The sequence below is a fragment of the Anomalospiza imberbis genome, chromosome 10 (genome assembly GCF_031753505.1).
Source record: "Anomalospiza imberbis isolate Cuckoo-Finch-1a 21T00152 chromosome 10, ASM3175350v1, whole genome shotgun sequence".
In the NCBI taxonomy this organism is placed as follows: domain Eukaryota; kingdom Metazoa; phylum Chordata; class Aves; order Passeriformes; family Viduidae; genus Anomalospiza; species Anomalospiza imberbis.
This window is the reverse complement of record NC_089690.1, coordinates 11178164-11200130: the sequence shown is the minus strand read 5'-3', so window position 1 is coordinate 11200130 and position 21967 is coordinate 11178164. Positions and strand designations below refer to the sequence as shown.

The 21967-nt window shown below is 47.0% G+C and overlaps 1 protein-coding gene across 2 annotated transcripts; it reads right to left on the bottom strand.

Moving 5' to 3' along the window:
* Positions 1–1292: 1292 nt before the first annotated feature.
* Positions 1293–11356, bottom strand: CLDN16 (claudin 16). 2 transcript variants are annotated; one of them, XM_068200672.1, is made up of 6 exons: positions 9589–11356; positions 4802–4904; positions 4394–4558; positions 3147–3338; positions 2677–2823; positions 1293–2598 (listed from the first exon to the last, which is right to left on the bottom strand). In XM_068200672.1, exons 1-5 carry the CDS (start codon positions 9700–9702, stop codon positions 2684–2686), a joined length of 714 nt encoding a protein of 237 aa, XP_068056773.1. In that variant the 5' UTR covers positions 9703–11356; the 3' UTR covers positions 1293–2598; positions 2677–2683. The 2 variants fall into 2 exon arrangements, with proteins under 2 accessions (XP_068056773.1, XP_068056772.1); XM_068200671.1 differs by having other exon boundaries at positions 1293–2823.
* Between the last annotated feature and the right edge of the window lie 10611 nt (positions 11357–21967).

The window sequence follows — 21967 nt, the reverse complement described above, 5'->3', positions numbered from 1 at the left end:
ATAGACATTCAGTGCCCACTGAGCCACTGCTTGGTGTGACCCACAAGGTCACAAAGCAAGTCACAAAACAGCTCCCACCACCTTAAAACAAACTGAAGACCATTTAGGACAAAGGCCCAGAATTCTCCTCAATCACTGAGCAGGAGAAATCAGTGAGCTGAGATTTGTAATTACACCTTCGTTTCTTCTCTGCTAAACAAGAAATAAATCTTCACAGCAAGAAATAACATTTGTGCTCAGAAAAAGCTATGGAAAACAGCAGCAAGAGGCTTGCAGGCATCCCTGAGAGTTTGTGGGCAGGGATGATGTGCTGGCTGCATAGGCTGGGGAGTTTTTGATTCAGAGTTGATGTCTTTGCTGGGTACCTCCTCCCCAGGAGCATCTCTGAGCTGGGTGAGCAGGGCTGAGGCTGCCTGCAGCATCCCTCCTCCCTCGGGGAGGCTGAGGGAGCATTTGCCTCTCTGGGCAGGAGCGGGGATGTGGGCAGTGGAGCAGTCACTGAACACAGCTCTGCCTCTGGGCAGAGCTCTGGGGTGTGTTCACCCTCCATCTCCTTCCCACTGTGTCTCTGAAGGAGCAGGGGAGTAGGGACACAGCCCAGGAAGCAGACCAAAAAATTTTCCCAAGTTTCCCTGCCCTGGCAGAGAGCATCAGCAGTGTCAGCTCTCCTGCCCCAAAGACCCACAGAAAACACATTTCTGATGGGGCTTTTAAAAAGTTTTTAAAACAAAACAAACAACTGCCAAGCTCTGAATTCAGTTTCCTGCAATAACAGACAAAAATTCCTGTCACCTCCTGATCTCTTTGTGCATTCTTGGTACAATCTGTGAATTCATCACATCGCTCATAACTCTTGTACTCGTTGTCTCTCAGGACCTTGTAAAAAAGCCTCCATCACCCCTCCTACTGTGTTTACATCTGTTTGATATAGCTCATCTGTTGGCAGTAACCTGCTCTCAGTTTGGCTGACATAAACGTCTGCCAGCCCAAGCAGCACAAACTCTGCAGGCACGAGCCTCCCTGGCCTGGGCAGCAGAGCTGCCACCAGGGCTCTTGCTGAGATGGTTGTGCTGTGCTCTGAGCCCTGTGCAGGTGCCTGGGCCTGCAGCAGATCCATGTGGACCTGCTGTTGTCCTGTCTGTTCCAGGCCCTGGGTGCTTCTCGATGTGGAGGGGTTGGTTATGGGCTGGGTTATGTTTTGGCCAGGGCCCCAGGTGGTCATAGGTGGTCATAACCCCAGGGCTGGGTTATATTTTGGCCTTACTGGTCAGTTCTGTGCTGCAGCAAAGGTGCTGCTTCCAGGGTAACCCATCAGAGGACTCAGCCCTTCATTTTCCATCACAGGAGTTATCAGAAGTGCTGCTTGGGATACAGCTCACTCCAACCTCAGCCAGCCCATCTCCCTCTGGCCCACTTAACATAAAGTTTCACTTCATACTGTCTGGGAGAAGGAAATCCAGCCTCCCCATCAAGCAGTCCACGGAGGAAGCCTACCTCTGGTAGTGCTTCAGCACCCACAGCTGTGCACTCCCAGCTGAGACTCCAGCTTTGTTTCTCCACTGCTCCTAAGCAGATAAATCTCTGTGCTGAGAGACTTTTCTCAGCCTTCAGTGGCCATGATATGGTGTGGTGCCCATGGTCAGAAAAGACTGAATTTGGACAGTTCCTACCAACCCTAAGAAAACACTGTCTCAGCTTCCCTCTCAGTTAAAGGCATGAAAAAATGTTCACATCCATCCTTAGGGAACATGTTAAGCCATGCAGGGATTTTCCTCCCCCACCCTAGTGAAGACCTGGCTGATGCCCTAACTTCATCCAGCCTATGGCAGCCTGGATTGCAGCTGGGGACAGCAGTCCTGAAATAGGTTTAAATACCTTTTGATGGAAAGGGACAATAGATTTTAGTATCATTTATCCTAGCTTCCAGTTAATGTAGATATATTGTAATGCACAAGTTCAGATTTTGGATCCTCGTTCACTTTGTCCAATAAATGTTTTTATTAAGCAGAATGAAGCTGGCAATTTCCAGATTTCACTGAGTTTATTAGTGTACCTTTTAACACTGACTGATGTATTTTTCAGGGAAGAATGCACCTACATTTACAATCATTTCTCAGGGCAGATTCATGGACCAAAGAGAGGGTCAGACATTTAACACAGCTCTTATCTCTTGAAAAGCTCCCCAGCTGCCTGTAAGAGGGGCAGACCCCCCTTACTGAGTGCACAGGGTCCAGATGTTGGTCAGGCAGTCAGTCCCTCCCTTTGCCAGGATTTTCTCCTTTGTACACTCTGTTGACACATTGCCAGACATGGAACAGATCCATCTTGCAGTTTGGGGGTCTTCATGCAGAACACTGCGGTCTGATTCAGGAATGGCTGATTTATCTCACTTCCACCAATGGTGTTGAGACACATGATGAAAAGAGTTTGCGTTGGTTATTTCAGTCTGTGCTTATACAAGTGGTCTCAGTACTCAAGTCAAGAGGATTCCAGAAAGCAGGATCTTCTCAGAGTTTACTTTCTTGAAGGAAAAGTATTTTGAAGCTCTCATAATGCAAACATTGTAGCACACGGTAGATCCTTGAAATTCACCTGCATCTGTATCACAACCACAAGAGCTTGAGTCTCTGTGCAATCCACTACAAATTAAAGCAGAGCTCTTTCTGGGGCACTTACCTCCTCCTCACACCCTTGTGTCCACCGCGTACATTTTGGAGGTGGCTGTTTGCGAGGATGGCAAATGCACGTTTGTCACGACGGTCGCAGCTGAGGAATAGCCTTTCCTCAAGGAGTAGGCAGAATGGAATCTTCCAGAACTGGTCTCTGTGAGGCACAGGGAGAGACATAGGAACTGCTAATGAGTGCTTGGTGGCTTTCAGCTGCAAAGTTTTGTTATTCAGGGAAAGCAGCACTCCAAGATGTGACATAGTAACACCACACTTTATGTCATCCTTACACCTCAGCTCCCACATGAAGACCTTGATGTGCTTTCTAGAGCTGCCTAAGACTATTCCAATTTTACAGCTGAAAATATCGCCACTGGAGATGAGCAGCCATGCCAAAGGACTTTCCCCACCCTGTGCACCTGTAGCACACCCTGAGCAATGGCTCTATCCCTGAGCTGTGCTTCAGCTGTGCTTCCTCACCTCTGAAGAGATACATGCAGCAGGTGAGCAGGGACCCGGACAAGAAGCAGCCAAGTGAGCCCGCCATGCCAAGCCAGCAGGACCAACCAAACTTGTACTGGATGCCCAGGAACACGTTGTGGAAGAGCAGAGAGGAGCGCTCCACGTAGACATCCACGGCGTACCACACGGAGCCCGTGATGCCAGGGAGACCTGCAGGGCAGGAGAGAGGTGCCACACTCAGAACCATGGGGGATCAGATCTAAAGCTCTAGCTGCTGCCTGCTGGGTCAGACTTCAGGGTGGGAACACCTTCCTGGGGCAGCAGGTTTTGGCCACCGTCCATGCTCCATCTTTGGTGGATTCACCCTGGCTCCTGCTGATATCCTGTGCTGCCAGGCAGAGGCTGCACCTCATGGCTTGGCACTCACACACACTTCCAGCACACTGGCAGCACTCAGGTTTCTGCAGCAAAAGGCAGGAAGCTCCTCCCCTCTCAGCTGTTTGTAAAGTTGTCTCCAGAATTCAGTTTTCTGATCTGTTGTGATTTTAAGAACGTTGATGATGCTTTTCAGACAAACTTTGATAAGTGAATTAGAAGATGTTTAAAAGAGCCTCTTGACGTGTTTTACATGTGCTCTCAGTGGCTGGGGTGAGTTATTAAATCCGCTTAGACTGAAGAAGAGGTAGCTGCTTGATATTGGCATAAAGTCAAATTATATTATTTGGTACCTAGCTGGCTATTTATTTTTGTGTTTAAAATTCTCCCACTGGCTGTAACAGCAAAGCACCTCATCCAGTTGAGTATTTATCACCTAGAAGGGACAGACGTGTTATTATTATTTTATTAGAGATCAGCTGCAGAGATTTTGGGCTAAGTGACTTGCCCAAGGTCACACAATCTGTGTCAGAGCCAGGAACCAAACCAGGATGCCAGGATTTTCTAGTCTTTCAGCAATTGGTCTAGAGACCTACAGCAAGGTCTCTTTGCTGTATCAACAACCTAAACTGCTCCACAGTGACCTAGCAATCAATGGAAGTCAGTCAACTCAAAGCCAACTCACTTGGTCAAAACATGAACTGAAAGCAGATAAACTCAACCACATGCTGTTTGAGGCAGGTGGTGAACAGAAGAAGCTGCATTACACAAATAAAGCAAATAAAGATCCTTCCCCCTACAGAAAATCACCAGCCAAAATAAAAGGCTTTTAACGCTTCCCCACTTTGCTAAAGGGCATCCTACAGAATGGGGACACAGTGGGGAAATACCTGCAAGGAGCAACATAACCCCAGACACCAGGCAGATGCGCAGCTTGATGAGCGGCTCATCGGGAAGGAATTTCACACAGTCCAGTCCCAGGACCAGGAAGAGAAATCCAAATCCTGACAGGAGGTCTGCTGTTATCATCATGGCTCGGGTCAGCACCAGTTTCACTGCAGGACAAAAGAAGATCATTCCAGTGCACGAGGAATGGAAAAGTGGGCAGGTAATGGGGTCAGATCCCAGAGGAACATTTATTTTTCTGATGTTCAGCTTTTTTCAGCTTCCCTTGGGAGTAATACCTGACTGAGAAAATAAGCATGCCTCTAATTATCTGTCACTGAGTAGAACAGATACTCTTAGTCTGCACTCAAGTGTCCCCACCACTTGTAGAAACATCTTTGACTCTTACATACCAGAATGCTCAGCGTAGATGGAGTCATACTCATCACAAGTTTGGATCCCATCAAAAACGTTTGTGACACATTCCCACCACAGGCCACGGCATTTTGTACTCACCTGTGGATTGAGAAGACAAAAAAGACCGTAGGTTAAAATATCCACCAACGCAGCAGGTGGTCTTCTTAGCCCTTCAACAGAAATCCCGATCCAGCTACAATGATGGCAAACCCGAGTGTTTAGCTTGAAGAGAAAAAGCATAAGCATGGAGGAAAAAGACAATGTTTTTACATTAGAGCAAAAAAATTCAGACTAGGCATTAGGAAAAAACCCTTGCCTACTAGTAAGGATAAAAATTTTTAAGGAAATTTCTGGGAGGAGCTGGGGGTGGCTGACCAGAAAGATCTAAGAGCAGGTTTGCTCACTCATTGCCAAACTCTTGTCTAGGCTGAGCTGGGCAGGGCCATGGACCAAACAACCCGAGATTTTGCTGCCTGTGCTCCCCTTCTTTACACCATCCTCCCGATGGAGGAGGAGCAGCTCAGAGAATGGGAGAGGAGTGCAGAGGAGTCTGGATGTGAGCCCCTCTGCAGACACCTGGGGAGGGCTGCCCCCAAATGACTCAGCTGTAAACACTGGCTGGAAAACCAGAGGCAGCCGGTGCTGATCCCGGCCCTGGGGCTCCCGGTGTGCTGCCAGCCGTGGGACCACGTGTGCCCAAGCCACAGTCATCACTGAGACATCCAGACTGGGGCAGACGAGGCAGCAGCATCGTGGTTAATCGTCTCTGCTGTCCTCGAGCCGTAGATACCATTCCCAGCCCAGCCTTCCATAAATCACTTTAATACGGGAGGCGTTTCCATTACCAATGCAAATATGGCAACAAGCACCTTTAAAATATTCCTGGAATTGCTCATACGAGGAGTAGAGTTAATGTCGGTGCAGCTTTGGACGCCAGCCCGCCCACTTCTGCCAGCGACACCCGCTGCAGTTAATGGAAAGAGAAACTCTTCCAGTAAATGAGTTTCACACAGGGGAAGGGGACCAGGCTTGCTTGGATGATGCAATAAATTCATTTTTCTTGCACTGTGTAAATCACAAAGCAGATAATAACATATCTTGGACACATAATAAAGTTTTATTCAGGATGTACTGAGGTCTGTAGCCAAATGTAATATTTTCTCCACTACACAATGTCTGAGCCAAGCTGTGCACCTCCTCTCTGATACTGCTGTCTGGATCAAAGGTGAGGAAAAATGACTTGCTACTTCAGACTGGCAGAAGAGATACTATTTATATTTGAATGAAAATAATCTACATGTTTTGTTTCATGAAGATGAGAAGTGCTTAACATTTCTGAGAATTTCATGGCATATTTAATGAAAAATGTGATGAAAAATGAGAAGCAGTGATGGAAAAAAATAATTTCATTGATTCTGTGCTTTTCAAAAAAAGAGTATCGTAAAATAATTTGCTGTGTTTACATTCAATGTATTTTCACCATGGCCCTCTTAATGCAGTTGCAGGTCCTCTTCTGTCTTAACTCACCATTGTTCAGACTGTGCTTGAAATTAGCATATTTTTATTAAATTACATTTTGTTCCACTTGTGTTTATATAATTTCTCTTTCCTCCCAAACCACCATAGGCTTATTTATACTACTCTGCATTCAGCTAATAATGTCACTTACTTCCTCACTTGCTGGTATCATTACTGTTTTTTAAACCTTACAAGCAGCAGCTACATCTAAATTATTTATAAGGAGACTAGCAGGATTCCAGGCTTTGTCACCCTCCAAGCAAAACAGAGGTCTTAAGCACAACAGTTATGGTCTAGCTTGTGAAATAACCCCCTTCCCAGACTAACAAAAACTTGTTTAATGTTTTTCGCTTCTTGGGATGTTTCAGTTGTCACTACTCCTGCTACAGCCGCACAGGCAAAGCAGGAGCCAGCCCATCTCCACACGGCCTGTGTGCAGCCAGGGCTAATTGTCCTATTGCCTGGTGCAGGAGGGATAGGAACAGGTGTCACCGTGGGGACCTCTGGCTGCCCTGAGCTGCTGCTGAGCTATTCTGGGTTCTGCTGCCAGGGTCCAACACTTGCTCCCCTCTGCTTTGTGCACTGTTGATCCTTCTGGTTGTTAATCTGCTCCCAAGCCACCCTTGAGCATCTTCCCTTGCGCTGACAGCACAGACCTTCAGGCACACGGGAACTCACTGCTGGAAAGGGGACAGGGGTCAGGGCATCATGTGGGGATTTCCCCATCCCATGGCTGGACTCCTGCTCCATGTTGGTAGCACTAACTCCCCATCACCTCTCTCCCCCCGTAGCAGATCTGCTCCAGCTTCCCAGGGCCCAGCTGAGGACTCCCTGAGCAGCCAAACACCACAGCCATGCTCCTCATCCCCCACTCCGATTACGAAACACATTGCCACGACCTGCTTTCCCTAACACAAGAATGCATGTAAAACATGAACTGCATAATGACTGTAATACATATAATGATACCCTATTCATAATGTATAATTAATATTAAAATGATTCTCATACAGAAAAAAAGGAAAATTACAGAACAAGCACACGCTTCTCCTTCTGGGGAAAGCGGAGAAGACAAACATATAAGCGATGTTAGTCACAGTGTTTTACCGCACTCCGAGAAGGTGCCAGCAGACAATGATTACAAGCCCAGCTTGAGAGTAAAACAGGCAGCATTTAACAGTAGTGGTGGTATTTATAATCCACCTGCAACAGGGAGGGACTGTCTACACAATACAGCACTCGTTGAGAAGCAGATTATGGGCTTTTTCCACTACAAACGACCGCAAAAATTGACCCAGCCCTGTCTTGATGCTTCACAGAGAGTCACTAACTTAAACAACTTTCTGTAACCTGTTGTTTCTCAAGGGAGGTGAGGGGCTGTGAAAGCTGAGTCAGGGCCCCTGCAGCCTCTCTGGGGGTGACTGCTCCTGGCACTCATCGGCCTCTTCTTCCTGGGATGCTCCTTTCCAGTGGGACCACAGTGAGGGCTTCATCCTCCCCAGCTGCGGGGGGCCAGGGTCAAAGCCAAGCAACCAGCCAAGATCCAGCAGCTGCTGAAGGATGGAGTTCCCTTCTCCTGGAGTCAAAGTTGCCTAACTTACCATTTTTCCAGCTGAAAACAGGAGTCATTGCGGACTCTAGCCTTTCTGGCCGTGGACATTCCCCTGTTTAGAGAGGCAGTGAGTCATTAGGGTCATTAAGATCAGTGGTCAGGTATTAAGGCTGGGGGCGTTTTGCTCCATTATTTAGTATTCACACTCAGAGCCGGAATGTGAGAATAGTGGTTGCTAATGACCAAACTGGGTGTTAATGGAGCACTTCGGACAGCCCATCGCAGGTGCCTTTGCGCCAGGAAGACAAGGTTACACAGCCTCAGGGTAATGGACCAGCTCTTTACGAGACTCACTTTGCTCAGAAGCTGGGCTTCTCTCATCTGGTTTTCCCCACAACTGGACTCCCTTGGCTCTTCTGAGTACACTGATACCTTCATCTGAGTACTTCCTGAAAGGAATCTGAAATATCTCCCAAACGAAGTCACATCCCATCCAGCATCACTGGGTGCACTCTATTTGTCCTGAAAAGAGGCTCACTGAGCAGACATGCTGACCACCAGGAACTGCACTGCATTGGATCATCATCTTGGCACTTACATCCACCTTTCAGGGTTTCTGACAGTCAGATTGTCACGATTTCTTGTGACATACAGAAAAAAAAAAAAGTTTTTCTTGTTATTAGTTTTATCCTTCTTGGATAATTCACCCCTTCATGTGCTGCAGCTAAATGCTGTATTATATTATTACTGTTTTTTAAATCTTACAAGCAGCATCTACATCTAAATTATTTATAAGGAGACTAGCAGGATTCCAGGCTTTGTCACCCTCCAAGCAAAACAGAGGTCTTAAGCACAAAAGTTATGGGCTAGCTTGTGAAATACTGCAATCACTGAGTGCAGAGGAGCTCATGGTTTCATATGCCAGATAGCAGATGGAAAGTTTCCTCCTGATACCTTCAGTCAAACTTTCTGTCCAGGAAGGTGTTTCACCTTCACTGCCTAACCAATCCAACTTGCTAGAGAGCAGATTCCTACACTGTGGACCTGCAGCTTAAATGTACAGAAATGAATGGCTGTGCTGGGAAGAAAATTACAAATTTGCAGCATTCAGTGCTGGAGAAACAGTGATGATTTTGGGCCTGGAGGCTTTGGGGCACACCTTGCCTGTAAGCAGCAATCTGCTCCCTTGATTGCAATTATATTTTGCCAATACCTTTCTCTAATATGAGAGTGCTACTGTCCACAGGAGTTCCAGGAGATATTGAGTCCCCATGCTCCCCTTAAATTTCTGGTAGCCCTGTAGCTCAATGGCTGGTCAGAAAAAGACTTGAAGAGCATTGTTGTACATGCTGGATGTCTCCACCAAGAAGTCTGAACTATAGAACTAGAAACATCTTCAAAATATCCATGAAGGCTGGAGGTACAGGATAACTCTTCTCAAGTTCATGCACATTTAAAACTAGAGCCTGTAGATCTTTCCTTAACTTACTAAGTAAGAGCCCAGTCTGGATAAAAAAGTCTGGCAAAGAGAATTTCACAAAATACCACTTTTCTCCTGCTCTTGCCACAGTAGTTATTTTCATTCTCATCCACTTTCATCCAGCACAACAGGGAGAAAGAACATGAGAGTGGAGTGGAGCAATGATACCAGGAGCAAACTCTCTCTAGGACACATTGGTTTTGGTGATCAGGCTCTCCTCACCCCAGTCTTACCTCCAGGGAGTCATCAGCATTCACCATCCAGCAGTCTGTCCAGGTAGATATTACCAAAAATGCAGCAGAGAAAAAAGCAAAAAAGAAGCCCACATATTGGAGGAAAAACTTCATGCCAGCAGGTGCTCAGCACATCCAGGGGAGTGCGAACGACAGTGCCCAGCCTTGTTCCTAAAGCCAGGGTAGAGACAGAGTGTCAGTGTCCCAGATGCCCAGCAGTGACCATGAAGAGCAGGACCTCCTCTCTGGTGCAGATGCCATCTGGTAGTGATGGCTGCAGGGGCAGTGCTCACCTGCCAGGGGTCAGGAGGAGGGAGAGAGCACCCACGGGAGCTGCTGCAGCCAATCCGCCCTGCACCGCTACAGCTCTTGTCATGCCTGACTGAAGAGAAATGGGGCTGTGCACAAGTGACATGCAGGTAACTGCAGCCCTGGACTGCCAGGGGAGGCAGGTATCATGGCTGGTTTTGTCAAAATAGGGATTAGAAAAAAGAATCAAAAGTTGTTCTCCAGGGCAGAAGTCTTGAGCCTTGCTGAGGGACACAGAGAGGAACGCTCGTGTGTACACACACACATTTATTCCTGTTCAGTGGTTTATGCCTTAGGAGGGAGCAATTATTAAGTGTCTTGGTGTAGATCCCAGACCCCTTGGTTGTTACCCTGTTGGTCTCTGGTGCAGTGATGATCTAGTTCAATGCAGAAATGTCACCAGAGAGGAAAAGGAAAAGGCAGCAGTCATGAGCTTTCAGAGACAACATCCACTCCTATCCCAGATACAGAACTCTATATTCTGAATTTAAGTCAAACCTCAATACCTCTCATGCCCTAGGCCTCAATTTGTTCACGGCATGAGTACAAGTCCCATGTGCAAATCTTGAAGTTTTCAGACTAGTGCCAGTCTGAAGGATTTCAGTTGGTTGGAATTTCCCTGCTTGCTTACTCTGATTGCAAACTTCTGTTTTCCTGCCAGATTCTGCAGGTGAGCAGGGGGTCACACAGGCTGCCAGGGGCAGAAGGCTGGGGCCTCTCTCTGTAAGAGGCTTCTCAGTGTCTCCTCTCGTGCAGTGCTGAGAAAGCCATCAGGGCTCCAGAGCACCTTTCAGGAAAACCAAAGGGGAGTGGGACTAGAAATTCCTCCCGCCCCAAAGGTACAAAGGCACAGAAACCATCGCATCCTCAATGATCATTATTTTTGAATATAAAGAGAAGCAGTAACAGGCTGAAGACCTGCCTTGAATGGGCAAATATTTAACACAGGGCAGAGGAGCAGACTCTTGCTCTGCGTTCAGCTTTGCTTCCAGCTGCTTGCCCAAGCTGGCGGTGTCTGTCATCTGAGCTGTCACCTCCAGATGGAGCCAAGCGGCACCTTTACAGCACTGCTCAAAGCTTCTGCTTCTCGGGGATTCCCCTTCAAATACCACAGCAATGAGAAGTTTATCCTCACAATAGATAACCCGTATAATTCCAATCATAACCTCACGAGGCGGTTTTGCTGACAGACATCACAACTTTTACCCTCGATGCCAGGCTCACCTCACTCCACTCCTCAGCGGTCACCCTGTGGAAAAGGTCCTCAGAACATGCTTTGGGAGGCTTAAGTGGAGAACAAAAGTCCCAGGTCATAAAGCCACGGTATGCAGGAGGCTCTACTGCTACAGCTTTCTGCTTTCTGATTTCTGTTTCCTAATTCCATTTGTAGAAGCTGACAAGTGAGGAACTTTTCTTCTTCCATCTTTCCCAGATGCAGGTCTTGATGTGGTTATGTGGATATGATATCCAAATGTCCAGGTAAGTCAAAGAAACCTTCATGATCTTCACTTCACGGCTCCCTGTGACAAGGGTAGCTTTATGTTTTCAACAGTTCTGACCCATGGGGACATGGCAGTGGCCACACAGGTCCCATAAAGGATCATGACTTTCATTAGCACAAACATGTATATAGATTGCATTTGTCTGAGACAGGTATGAAAACACACATAATCTTCCTATACTTGTCTTGTTCTGAGTTCATTAACCTCTGTCTGCACTCATTTTTGAAAAGCATCCTAGTAAGTTGTTATTACTGGCAACCCAGAAAAAGCAGTGTGGTGAGCTAGAAAAGGCCTGAAAAATCTGAGACATCCTTCCCACAATCAGCATTAAGTCCTTAGCAGTGTCAAGATCAGAGTTTAACAGCAACAGAGCCTGGATTAACCAGGAAATGTATTATAGCCATATGAAATGTATTATAGCCATTGCCTTTTCCTTCTGTCCTGTACCCAAATGCAAGCCACTTTCAGAGAGGATAAGCCCAGTGGAAAGAAAGGGGACATTTTCTCTTATTTGGTGCATGGTGAAAGTGTCTCAATACGAGCATGACAGAGGTAGAAAGTGAAAATCTCCCATGATAATAGCCAGAGAGGTGTTTCTAAGCTTTTGTGCTGGGCACACCATACTCTGTTCTTCCAGCCCAGCCCATGAAATGTCCATGGATGTCAGACCAAGAGGCAAACTCCACTAAGGAGTGGAGGCACCAGTGCTGCCTGTGCTTCACTCCATCTCTCCACGGCTGTTATTGTAATCCTGGTGATGCCTTGTTTATTTTGCGCATGCCCAGCAATGTGCTGCTGCCCCAGCTCCTTCCACCTCCCTGTGTTCACCTTCCCTCTGGGGCAGGGCAGGTGAGTGACCCTTCCTAGAGCAGGATGCCAGTGCTTCCCCGGCCGTGAGTCACTGGGGGCAGGAAGTGGCTTCAGCCATTTGCATCTAGCTTGGGGCTCTGGAGCATCCTGGCCTGGACAGCAGAGCAGATCAGGATCCTCCAGTTTTCCCTGGTGTAAGGCTGCTCCAGAGTGTGCAGCATAATGAAGATGGTTCGTGGCTTTTCACCTGGTGGAGAGACCAATCCAATATCTGGTCCTTCTTTAGGTCTGTGTCTTCAAACACACCCATAGAATCTGCTGTAGTTACTAGAAAGAATACAATACTCTTTATTTAGTAGAAAATGGCAAGGTACATGTTTAATACTCTTTATTTAGAAAAAGTCAGCATCTTCTTGAAGCAAAGTCTGTAGCAGTTTCTCATCATGGTCTGCTTTCCTAACTTGCATGACAGATGTCCCCTCAGCCTCAGAAAACAGCTCTCCCAAAATAACCTCCCAAGATGCCTTCGTATAACCCAAAACTTGGCTGGCATGACGCAGGGTAGCTTTCCAGTGAATTTGTAGGCTGTACTACATATGCTAACTATGCTTTGACACTAACAAAAGCATTAGGGTATCCTAATATTTGATTGTCAGAGCTTGGCCTTGTCAGGCTCTTACTCAGTGTGGGATCAATGCAGCAAAACTTTGCTAATGTAAGAGTTTTATCACCTTGACTACACTCAGCCCCAGCTCAGGGACAAATGCACCACGGGTCGATTGCTTTTATTACTCATTAACACAAGGGGGTCTGTGCTCTCTGTTAAAGCCAAGCTATTTATGTTAGAGAAACTACTGCCAGTCTTGGGAGGTGGTTGTCACCAGTCTACTGACAAAATCATTTTTGCAGCAACACCCCACTGAGGTTGCAGTCCCATGAGCATAGAAGGGTGGTGTTCTGCCTTTACTTCCTCAGTGTCTAATATGTAGTGTAGCAGAGGGCCTGGAGCAAGAAGGAAGTGGTGATGCTGTGTGTTCATGCATGAAATACAGACCTCTCTGCAAACAGCAAGCAGCCCATGAGGTGACTTGTGTTCAGGGCCAGGGGCTTGTCCAGCAGGAAGGGCTCAGGAGTCAGAGGTGATGGAGAACTTTGGAAGGGGTTTCCCCAAGAGCTCTTCTGCTCCATGGACTTGTCTGCCCAACCCTTCCCACTCCTCCCTCCTGGTTGTACCACCTCCATTTTCTTGCTTCACACACTACCATCCATGGCCTCTAAGTGTGTTCAGCTCCAGAGCAGTGCTCCTTGGATGTGAGATGTGTACACAAATAAATTACAGAGCAGTGTGTAATGCACCCCTTCAGCCATGCTCATACAGTCACAAAACCTTGGGATTTAGCTTGGCTTTAACTCAGTAACCCCAAGGAAAATAGTAAGACTTCTGAGCAGCCTATGATTTTTCAAGCAGGCAATGTATAAGATTAAAGGAAAATAGGAAAGCAAAGGCATGTCCTGGTAGATGAGAGCTTAAAGGATTGCTAAGTAAAAACCGTGTTTGTACATGTGTGTGTCTGTATATTATATACACAGGCATGACGCTTGCACACACTGCTTTAAAACAGCTTTTTTAGTCAGTACAAATCAATAAATGTTAAACAAGCATTTCATTACAGTCTTTTCAGGTTCTCAAAGTACCATGTTCTCCTCAGTACAATAAATTTCGTTTTATAGCTGCCTATGAAATCCCACACCTGAGAAACACATAATCTCAATGATGTATTACTAACCCCGTTTTAGAGCTGGGGAAAACGAGGCCCTGACTAAGTGCCTTTAGATGGAGAGCGAGGAGTCCCGCTCCTCTTTAGCACCGGGGCAGGACTCCCAGCCCGGGCGTGGTGAGATGCCTATCAGTGAAAACGTGTGTGACCACTCGGCTTTCCCGAGAGCCGCCAGAGAATGCGCGGTGCCCGTCACTGCATACCAGCTCCACGCAGGTGTGTTTTGGCAGAGGAGCTGGGTAGTGGATCAGACACACCTTTTCTCGGCATGTCACAAGTTCCAGTCCACAGCCCTCGTCCCCAGGCACGCCGGGGGCTGTTGATGCCCTGCCACGTCCCTGCGGCGTCATCCTCATCCAAGCGTGTCTTTCCCAGCATGAGCCTGAACTTTCCCGTGCGCTGATACCAGGGTGATTAAACGCAAGGGAAGCACAACCTCTGTGCCACTACTAGCAATCGTGCGGGAAGGGAAGGGAAGGGAAGGGAAGGGAAGGGAAGGGAAGGGAAGGGAAGGGAAGGGAAGGGAAGGGAAGGGAAGGGAAGGGAAGGGAAGGGAAGGGAAGGGAAGGGAAGGGAAGGGAAGGGAAGGGAAGGGAAGGGAAGGGAAGGGAAGGGAAGGGAAGGGAAGGGAAGGGAAGGGAAGGGAAGGGAAGGGAAGGGAAGGGAAGGGAAGGGAAGGGAAGGGAAGGGAAGGGAAGGGAAGGGAAGGGAAGGGAAGGGAAGGGAGAGCAGCGTGGGCATTTGGCACTCTCCAGAGCACCAGAGAGAAGCACAGGAGGAAGGTGTCGCGGTGGAAGGGGTCTGTGTGGTGTCCGTGCTCGGGCGGCTGCGCCTCAGGGACACCTTAGCGCAGGGGAGGGGCCGTAGGTGCGCTTGGCCCTGCAGCGCTCTCCTGGCTGGAATCCAGCCCTCCTGTGACTCACTTCACGAGAAACATCCGCTTCAGTCCTCTGTGCCTCTCGCTGATACTCCCCAACCTGCTTATCAGAGTGACGAAAGACCCTCGAGAAGACTCATCGAGAAAGGGATGAAAGTAACTAGGGGGTTAGACATGCACCGTTTGGTAACAGGATGTTTGGTCTGCTATAAAAAGCCCAGGAGGACAAGAGCTGAGGCTCAGAGAGAACAGTTGCTACTGTGATTCACAGACCATGAACACAAGAGAGTTTTGAGATCTGGTTAGATGAGTGGGGGCCAGGTTTGGGTGCAGGATCTGCAAGGACTTTCCCTGCAGAGCTCTGGGTTTGTGACTTTCTTAAAATCAGTGTCTGCCCGCTTGCCTGGCATCTGTCCCTACCGACACACTCACTGTCCTGTCTCTCCTCCGCATTGGAGCCTCTCTGTGCACAAAGAAAAGAAAGCACAGCACGTCCTTTCCCTCTTTCTTTTACCTGCCCCTCTTCTGCCCTGGTGGTCCTGGTTCATGCAGGGCCCAGTTTCTGTTCTTTATGAAGATGTGTTGTTCCTCACCCATGCTCTCCCAAAGGAGATCATCCCTTCCCTCTTCTCAGGTTTAAAGCTTCATTTGCACCTTCTTTGTCAACAGCGCAGGGCGTGGGCTCACCGAGCGCTCCGAAACACCCATCGGCAAAGCCTCTGTGTACATCGGGCTTAAGGGAGAGTTTCACCAGCAGGGACACAGCTGTGAGAGAAAAACCCCCAGCCTCTGACCTCCAGCCAGATAACTGGGTTTTAAACTCCCTCCAGGCATTGAAATATGACCTTGGGTTTCCAATGTGCTCTCCCAGTCCTAGCGATAAAGGGTGTGTTGGAAAGTCCAGGGAAGAAACTCCTTCCCTCCTCCTCTGCCAACACACAGCTCTGCTTTCAGTGCAGATGGGTCTTGCACTTAGCCAAGGCTTTTCAAGAGTTTCATTTCCTTACAGGCATTAGAATAACCGGCCACATTTAAATACTCTCTAAGTGTTTAACTCTGCTCCCCACTGAAAACCCCACTGAAAAATCCAGCCACGTGTATCATGGCAGGGGCTACTGAGTGCTTCAGAAATACCTGCCTCTGATTTGGGTGTCTTAAAGAGGAATGACCACACTAAGTGTCAATACTTACAAATCCCATCCTTCTGCTCCTCTCAGTTTCCAGAGACAACTACTGGTTGGAAAATGGTTGTACAAGGCCAGGGTACCTCTGAGGATGCTGAGCAGTTGTTAACTGTTTCTGGCATGTCATGAGATTTCCTACAGTGCAGTAATCTGTGTATCTTGAATGTTTCTAATGTCCAAGGACAGCACAAATAGGTTTGGTCTTATCCCAGAGGAATTCCTAGCAAGATGTGAAAGGGACTAAGTTCAGCAACCTGAAAAAGATGTGAAACTTCATCTCCTAATCTTTGCATTGCCCTAACAGTCTGATCTAGAAATCTGGCAAGCATTTATGGCAGAGCCTTTCTAGGAAGGACACTGGATCACTTTATCTTCCCAGCACAAATTATCTGACATGTAATAAGGGCTTAGGAAAAAGGCAGAGGTTGTGGTCCCGGCACAAAAAGGTGAGACATAGCCGTACCCTGAGATGAGAATCTTTGAGTAATTTCTAAAGTGCTGAGTACAGCTTGGGCTTTTCCTTGGTGTGAAGGTTGCCCCCAAAACCAGACTCACAGGTACTTGATGGCTCACTTGGTCAGTGGTTGGGCAACGTAAATGGTGGCAACTCTGACTTCACAGAGGTAACTCTGTCTTCAGGACTGTCTGAACAGCAGTTCCTGTGGTAGAGTACCTCAGATGTAGTCATTAGGCATCTTTTCTCCTCCCCATCTCTTTGTAATATCATTCCAATGCCTTCTTCCTCCCTTCATCTGATTTCAACAAGAACAACCTAAGGTTATTCCAAAGAGGAAAATTTTTCAGTGGTGATTCTGAAGGTGATCAGATTATTGCCAGTCCCAGGAAGTTCATTTCATAACTAGGGTATCAAGTTCATAAATGAGCATGTGCACCATCTATCACTGAGTTCCTGGTGGACACTTGGTAAGATTTGGGTAGAAAAGTGATTCTTGCTATAACTGGTCTTGGAGGATCATGACCAAGACCTTGGAAGCATCAGGAACATGATGAGAGCAAACAGGATGGGTAGATGGAAAGGACTAGGTCTTTACAGAGCCCATCTCCTGGAAATGCACTTAGAAAACTCTTCCATGGATGGTACCAGGGACGATTTCTATCTTGTCAGGACCTTGGTGCACTTCTCTCATGGCTCATGGATTGAACATGACACTCACACACACACATGGATCTGCCTCACTCTCACTGCAGCCTGGGTCTCACTTATTCTCCTTGTTTCCCCGCTCTTGCCCTGGAACTGTGACACCAGGAACAGTGTGCTGTCCTCCATGTGTTCCTTGTGGCACATGAGGGGGAAAGTGGCCACACTTTGTGGCTGACCCTTCTGACAGGGCACACTTTCCAATTGCCACATCACTGCTGAACCTCTTCCCCAGGTGCCTCACCACAGCTGTCCCAAGATGACACCCTAATTAGTTTCATGCATTTTGAAAATTACATTTGTTGTTGATATGATGTAAAGCTACCCTCTATCTATAACATTTAACTCCCTGCTTTTCCCACCATTACCTCTCTAGTACTATGAAACTCATTGTTTCCAGGAATTTGATTGTGTCTGCTTTTGTTTTCTATCTGGCTTCTGGTACAGAATGTCCAGTGAAAGAACAATACTAAAATAGAAAAATTGAAAACAAAATAAATCCTACCATACGGGTCAATCTCTTGGTCTCCAAGGGTTGATTTTCGTGCCATGGAATCTCCATCAGAGCTTCCAGTATTGCTTTGGGAAACAACACATGAGCAGCCAAGTGCAGGACCACCTTTATTCCTTGGCAACTCACTGCCTTGCACAGGCAAGCCCTGAGATCTGAGAGATGTGGGTAATGACACACAAAGTACAGCTTTACACATGCCAAAACCACTTACTTACAGACGAGAAAGATTCCAGTGTTTTGGGGACATTCTGAGCCACAGTGTCAGGTCCTGTAGTCATTTTTTGGTTGCTGATTCAGAAGAGAAGAAAAAACAAAGGTAACAGGTGAAAACTGAGAAGCCAGGGAGGAGACATGATTCCTTTCAGAGCCCTCACTAGAGAGAGGTTTGGAGGAGAAGTCAGGAGTTCAGCCAGCCTCACACAACTTCAGTGTGATACATATAAACATATTTTAGCTAAAGCCAGATGAAATCCATCATGTGAAGAATGGAATTAAACTACTCCCAAAACTGTAACCTTATTACAACTGGTGGGAAAATATGAATGTTTGAATGACTGCAAGAATAGGGCAAGAAGAGGGTTGATTATTAGCTTGGTTTATCTCCAGCTGATTAGGAATTCCAGGTCATGTCTGCTGACCAAACATAGATAGGTTTATGCTTTTTCTGTCCCAATTATTTGAGAATGAATAATTACTACAGCCTATTTTAAATCATATTTTCAGAATATATTCCCTGTGTGTAATCAGTATCAAATAAGTCCCATCAGTGCCTCCAATGGATGCTGCCTCCATTGATCACAAATTTCAGTACCAAGTAGGAAATCTGAGTTTTGCTCCTGGAAATGATGGTTTCAATTAATCTGTGTGGGTAAAAGCTCTGGTTTTGGTGCTGTTCACTGCCCTGTGCTTGCAATGGGAGTCATTTGAAGGAAGTCTTCTCCAAGTTTTTTGTAAAACTTTGTACTGAACAGCAGTCCTGCAGGAGTGAGCAGCAGATGAAGGGTTAAGCTTTCCATGTGCTGTTGCCCTCTCCAGCTCTGAAAGCTGTGATCTTTGGCTGCTTCAGCTGCCACCATGGTCAAACACAGTCTGCTTCTCACTGCAGACCAGGCTGGACACAATCCTGACTAATCCCAGGGAAGATTTGCAGAGGTCTTGGATCCTCCTGACATCTGGGCAAAGACATCTGGGCGCTGCCTGCAAAACAGAGCTTGGAGCTAATGTTCAGCAGGGGTGTTTCTCCTGGATGGATGGAGGAGTAAGTGGGAGAGAGAGAAGAAAAAGCAGCCTGCAGATAAACAACAAAGTCTTTTTAAGGTTTTTCTAGACAATGTAAATCTGAGCCAAGCACATGTGGTCCTACCAGTCTGCCCTTTTCCTCCAGAACCTTGGCGACTTCAAATAAAACAGAAAGTCACAGGGTTCAAAAGAAACAAGATGTTGCACTTTCCTGTGAAGTACAGAGTAAATCTGTAAAACTCCTTCCTGCAGAATGCTGCAAGTGCCAGAAGTTTAAAAAACCAAACAGCTGAATTTATGAAAGGAAAAACGAGTGAACAAAATCTAAGTTAAAAGTACTGGCATCGGCTCAAGATGTATTCAGACATGGATCAGGATGGGCTATAACACATTTTGGGGAAGGGTCATTGTTCTTGCATTATTTCCTGGCTCTACAACCAGCTGCCACCAGAAACATGGGCTGGCGTGCTGCTGTCTGGCCATTCCCATTTTCTGGTCCAATTGTGAAGCTTGTGCCTTCACTCTGAAACCAGAGTAATGCAGCTGTGCCTGCTCTGCACACCTGCTGCTCTGCGCACCTGCACACCATACTCATAATAACTTACAATCAGATGTTTACCCTCATACATGAGTTTTGGCTCAAGGATGAATTCAGGAGAGTCTGGGGGCAAGCTTTAGTGTATGCAAGGACAGATAACCACAGGTGAGCCCGTGCTTCACAAACACAGGCATGCACAGTGAGACCTTCCCCGAGAAATGTCTGAGAAGAGGAAACCAAGCTGCTCAAGCTGCAAGTCCTGGCAAGTGTTAAAGCTTGTTTTTGCCAGAAAAGGAAACAGGTATCGTTTACTACCCACAGAGCTGAGATCTCTGCTGAGTACAGCGCTGAGGCTGCTCTCTGACTCACACCCCCCAAGGGAGCGACATGACCAAGGTGTTGAGCATTTAGCCGGTGCAGCCAGGGCTGTGGCACACGAGGGCAATCTCCCTGAACAATTAGAGGAGTCTCTCTACCAGCAGACAGAAACATCCCAGTTTGATTTCAGGGACAGTCTGTGCACATGCCTCTTCTCACTTGGTCATGCTATTATAAAGGACAAAAATTCAACTTGCATGTTTACTTTAAGAGCAGGCCAATCACTAAGGACTGTCACTAGGGGAGTACCTTTAGCCTAAAGAATAGAGAGGAGATTGCAACATCTTGGATAAACCCAGGTCTTTCAGCCGAGATTAATGGTCTGAAGGAATGGCATTTCCCAAAAGTCAGGTATAAAAACTAGTTGAAAATAGAGTGAAAACTCTTTGGGACTTCCAATGGAAAGAAAAAAAAAAAAGAACCTCAGGCAGAGGAGGAAAGACAGTGATTATGAGTAAAAAGAAGTTTTATTTTGCCCATTGAGGCAGAGCAGAAAATCATCCAAGAAAAGAAATCAGATATTTCATGACTCAAAGAAAGGAAGGAAGTTCAGAAGAGGAGACTAGGTGCTTTTAGGGATACTGTAAAATCCACTGCAAATTCCAGAGCACTGAGAACATTGATGAGTGATGAAGGGGAAAAGTGGAGTTTCAGTGTTTATCTTGCTATGTAAATTCCTTGTGATGATTCCACAGAAATAACTTCTGGGTTTTGAAACCTTTCATGAAACATGAATAAAAAGTATCAACCTCAAATTGTCCCTAGAAAGCAAAATACAAATTGGGTGTTCATGAGGCTGGCATTGTGCATGAGGGGACTGTGTAAACTCTGTGTACAGATGTTCAGTGGTCAAAGAAGCACTGGCAACTTGTGCTGCAGCCTATGAGGGCTGCAGGAGGTCTGAGAGCACATGGATATGTGTCCTTATTGCCTTTCATTGGCTTTGTTTGACCCAAGGCCACTCTGTCACCCAGTAGCACTGCCCAGTGCAGCACCATCAGGGACAGAGTAACGGGATGGCTGCACAGACCCCCAGGAGCACAGCATCCATCTCCAGGCAGGTGTAGGCTGCAATCCCACAGTAATCCTCACAGAATATTGCTGCCTCCAGTCTTAGTTCCATGTCCTTCTGGAAGGGGAAGACACTGAGCACAAATGCTGTCCTATGGTATGAGCAAGCAGTCAGACTCACAATACAGACAGCTTTGGCACAAACTGTCCCCAGAGTGCCACCAGGATAAATTCTAAGATAAATCCCAAGTCAAATTTTCCCAAGGACACAGTGGCCACGAATTTCAGTCCATCCAAGAGCTAGCAGCATGGTCAGGGTGCTGCAACATGCATCACATGCTGGTTGCATGCATTTCCCCAAGATCAGTCTTGATGTGCCTCCCAGTACCAGTGCAATCAGATCACTGGTACCCAGGACTCCTCCCTGTGCTTTCCTAGAAGGTTCAGTATGAAGTCCAAGACCTTCCTATACAGAATGGTTCTGTTCCCCCTCCTGGCTGCTCAGAACCTGTAGACAAAGGATCTAAGCCTTCTAAAAGTGTCTTGGTAACTTTTAACCCTGTCCAGAGCTGACCTTGCAGGAGTCAGTGAGGAGCTGCCCAATCTGTCGGGGTAGAGGCTGGCAGGAGGGCCAGGAAAGGGGTGAGTCAGTTCAGTGCTCTGAAGCACCAGGAACACTGCACATTCCTTTGGAGATGGACACTGTTGGACTGAAATGACTACGTAGATGTCAATGATCAAATCCAGACACTCCTAACTCCGCTCTCCTCAGGTCCACATGAGTTTCTGCCCTGCCTCTTTACCAGGCAAGGAATGGTTCCTCACAGGAATCAGCTCCAGCAGCCAGCACCATGCTGGTTTCCCTGCTCCCTGTATCAGAGTTCTTCATGAATACACCGATAAACGAAGCTACTTTGTTATCACTGCATTGCCAAAAAAAACCTTTGCTGCTTTCTTCTTCTTCACTCCCAGAAGTATAAAACTGTGGTCCGCAGAGACACAGGAAAACACCATTTATTCACGTGCAGAATCACAGTTCCCTAATCCTTCAAAAGTGAAAAAAGACATAATTGGAAAAGT

What these genes read in the sequence shown, in the direction of transcription:
- CLDN16 (XM_068200671.1), bottom strand. Translation starts at nt 9,702, where the DNA reads ATGAAGTTTTTCCTCCAATATGTGGGCTTCTTTTTTGCTTTTTTCTCT. An exon ending in ATGCTGATGACTCCCTGGAG is followed by an intron (nt 4,905 to 9,588) that starts GTAAGACTGGGG and finishes CTCAATCCACAG; the next exon opens with GTGAGTACAAAATGCCGTGG. An exon ending in CATCTACGCTGAGCATTCTG is followed by an intron (nt 4,559 to 4,801) that starts GTATGTAAGAGT and finishes TTTGTCCTGCAG; the next exon opens with TGAAACTGGTGCTGACCCGA.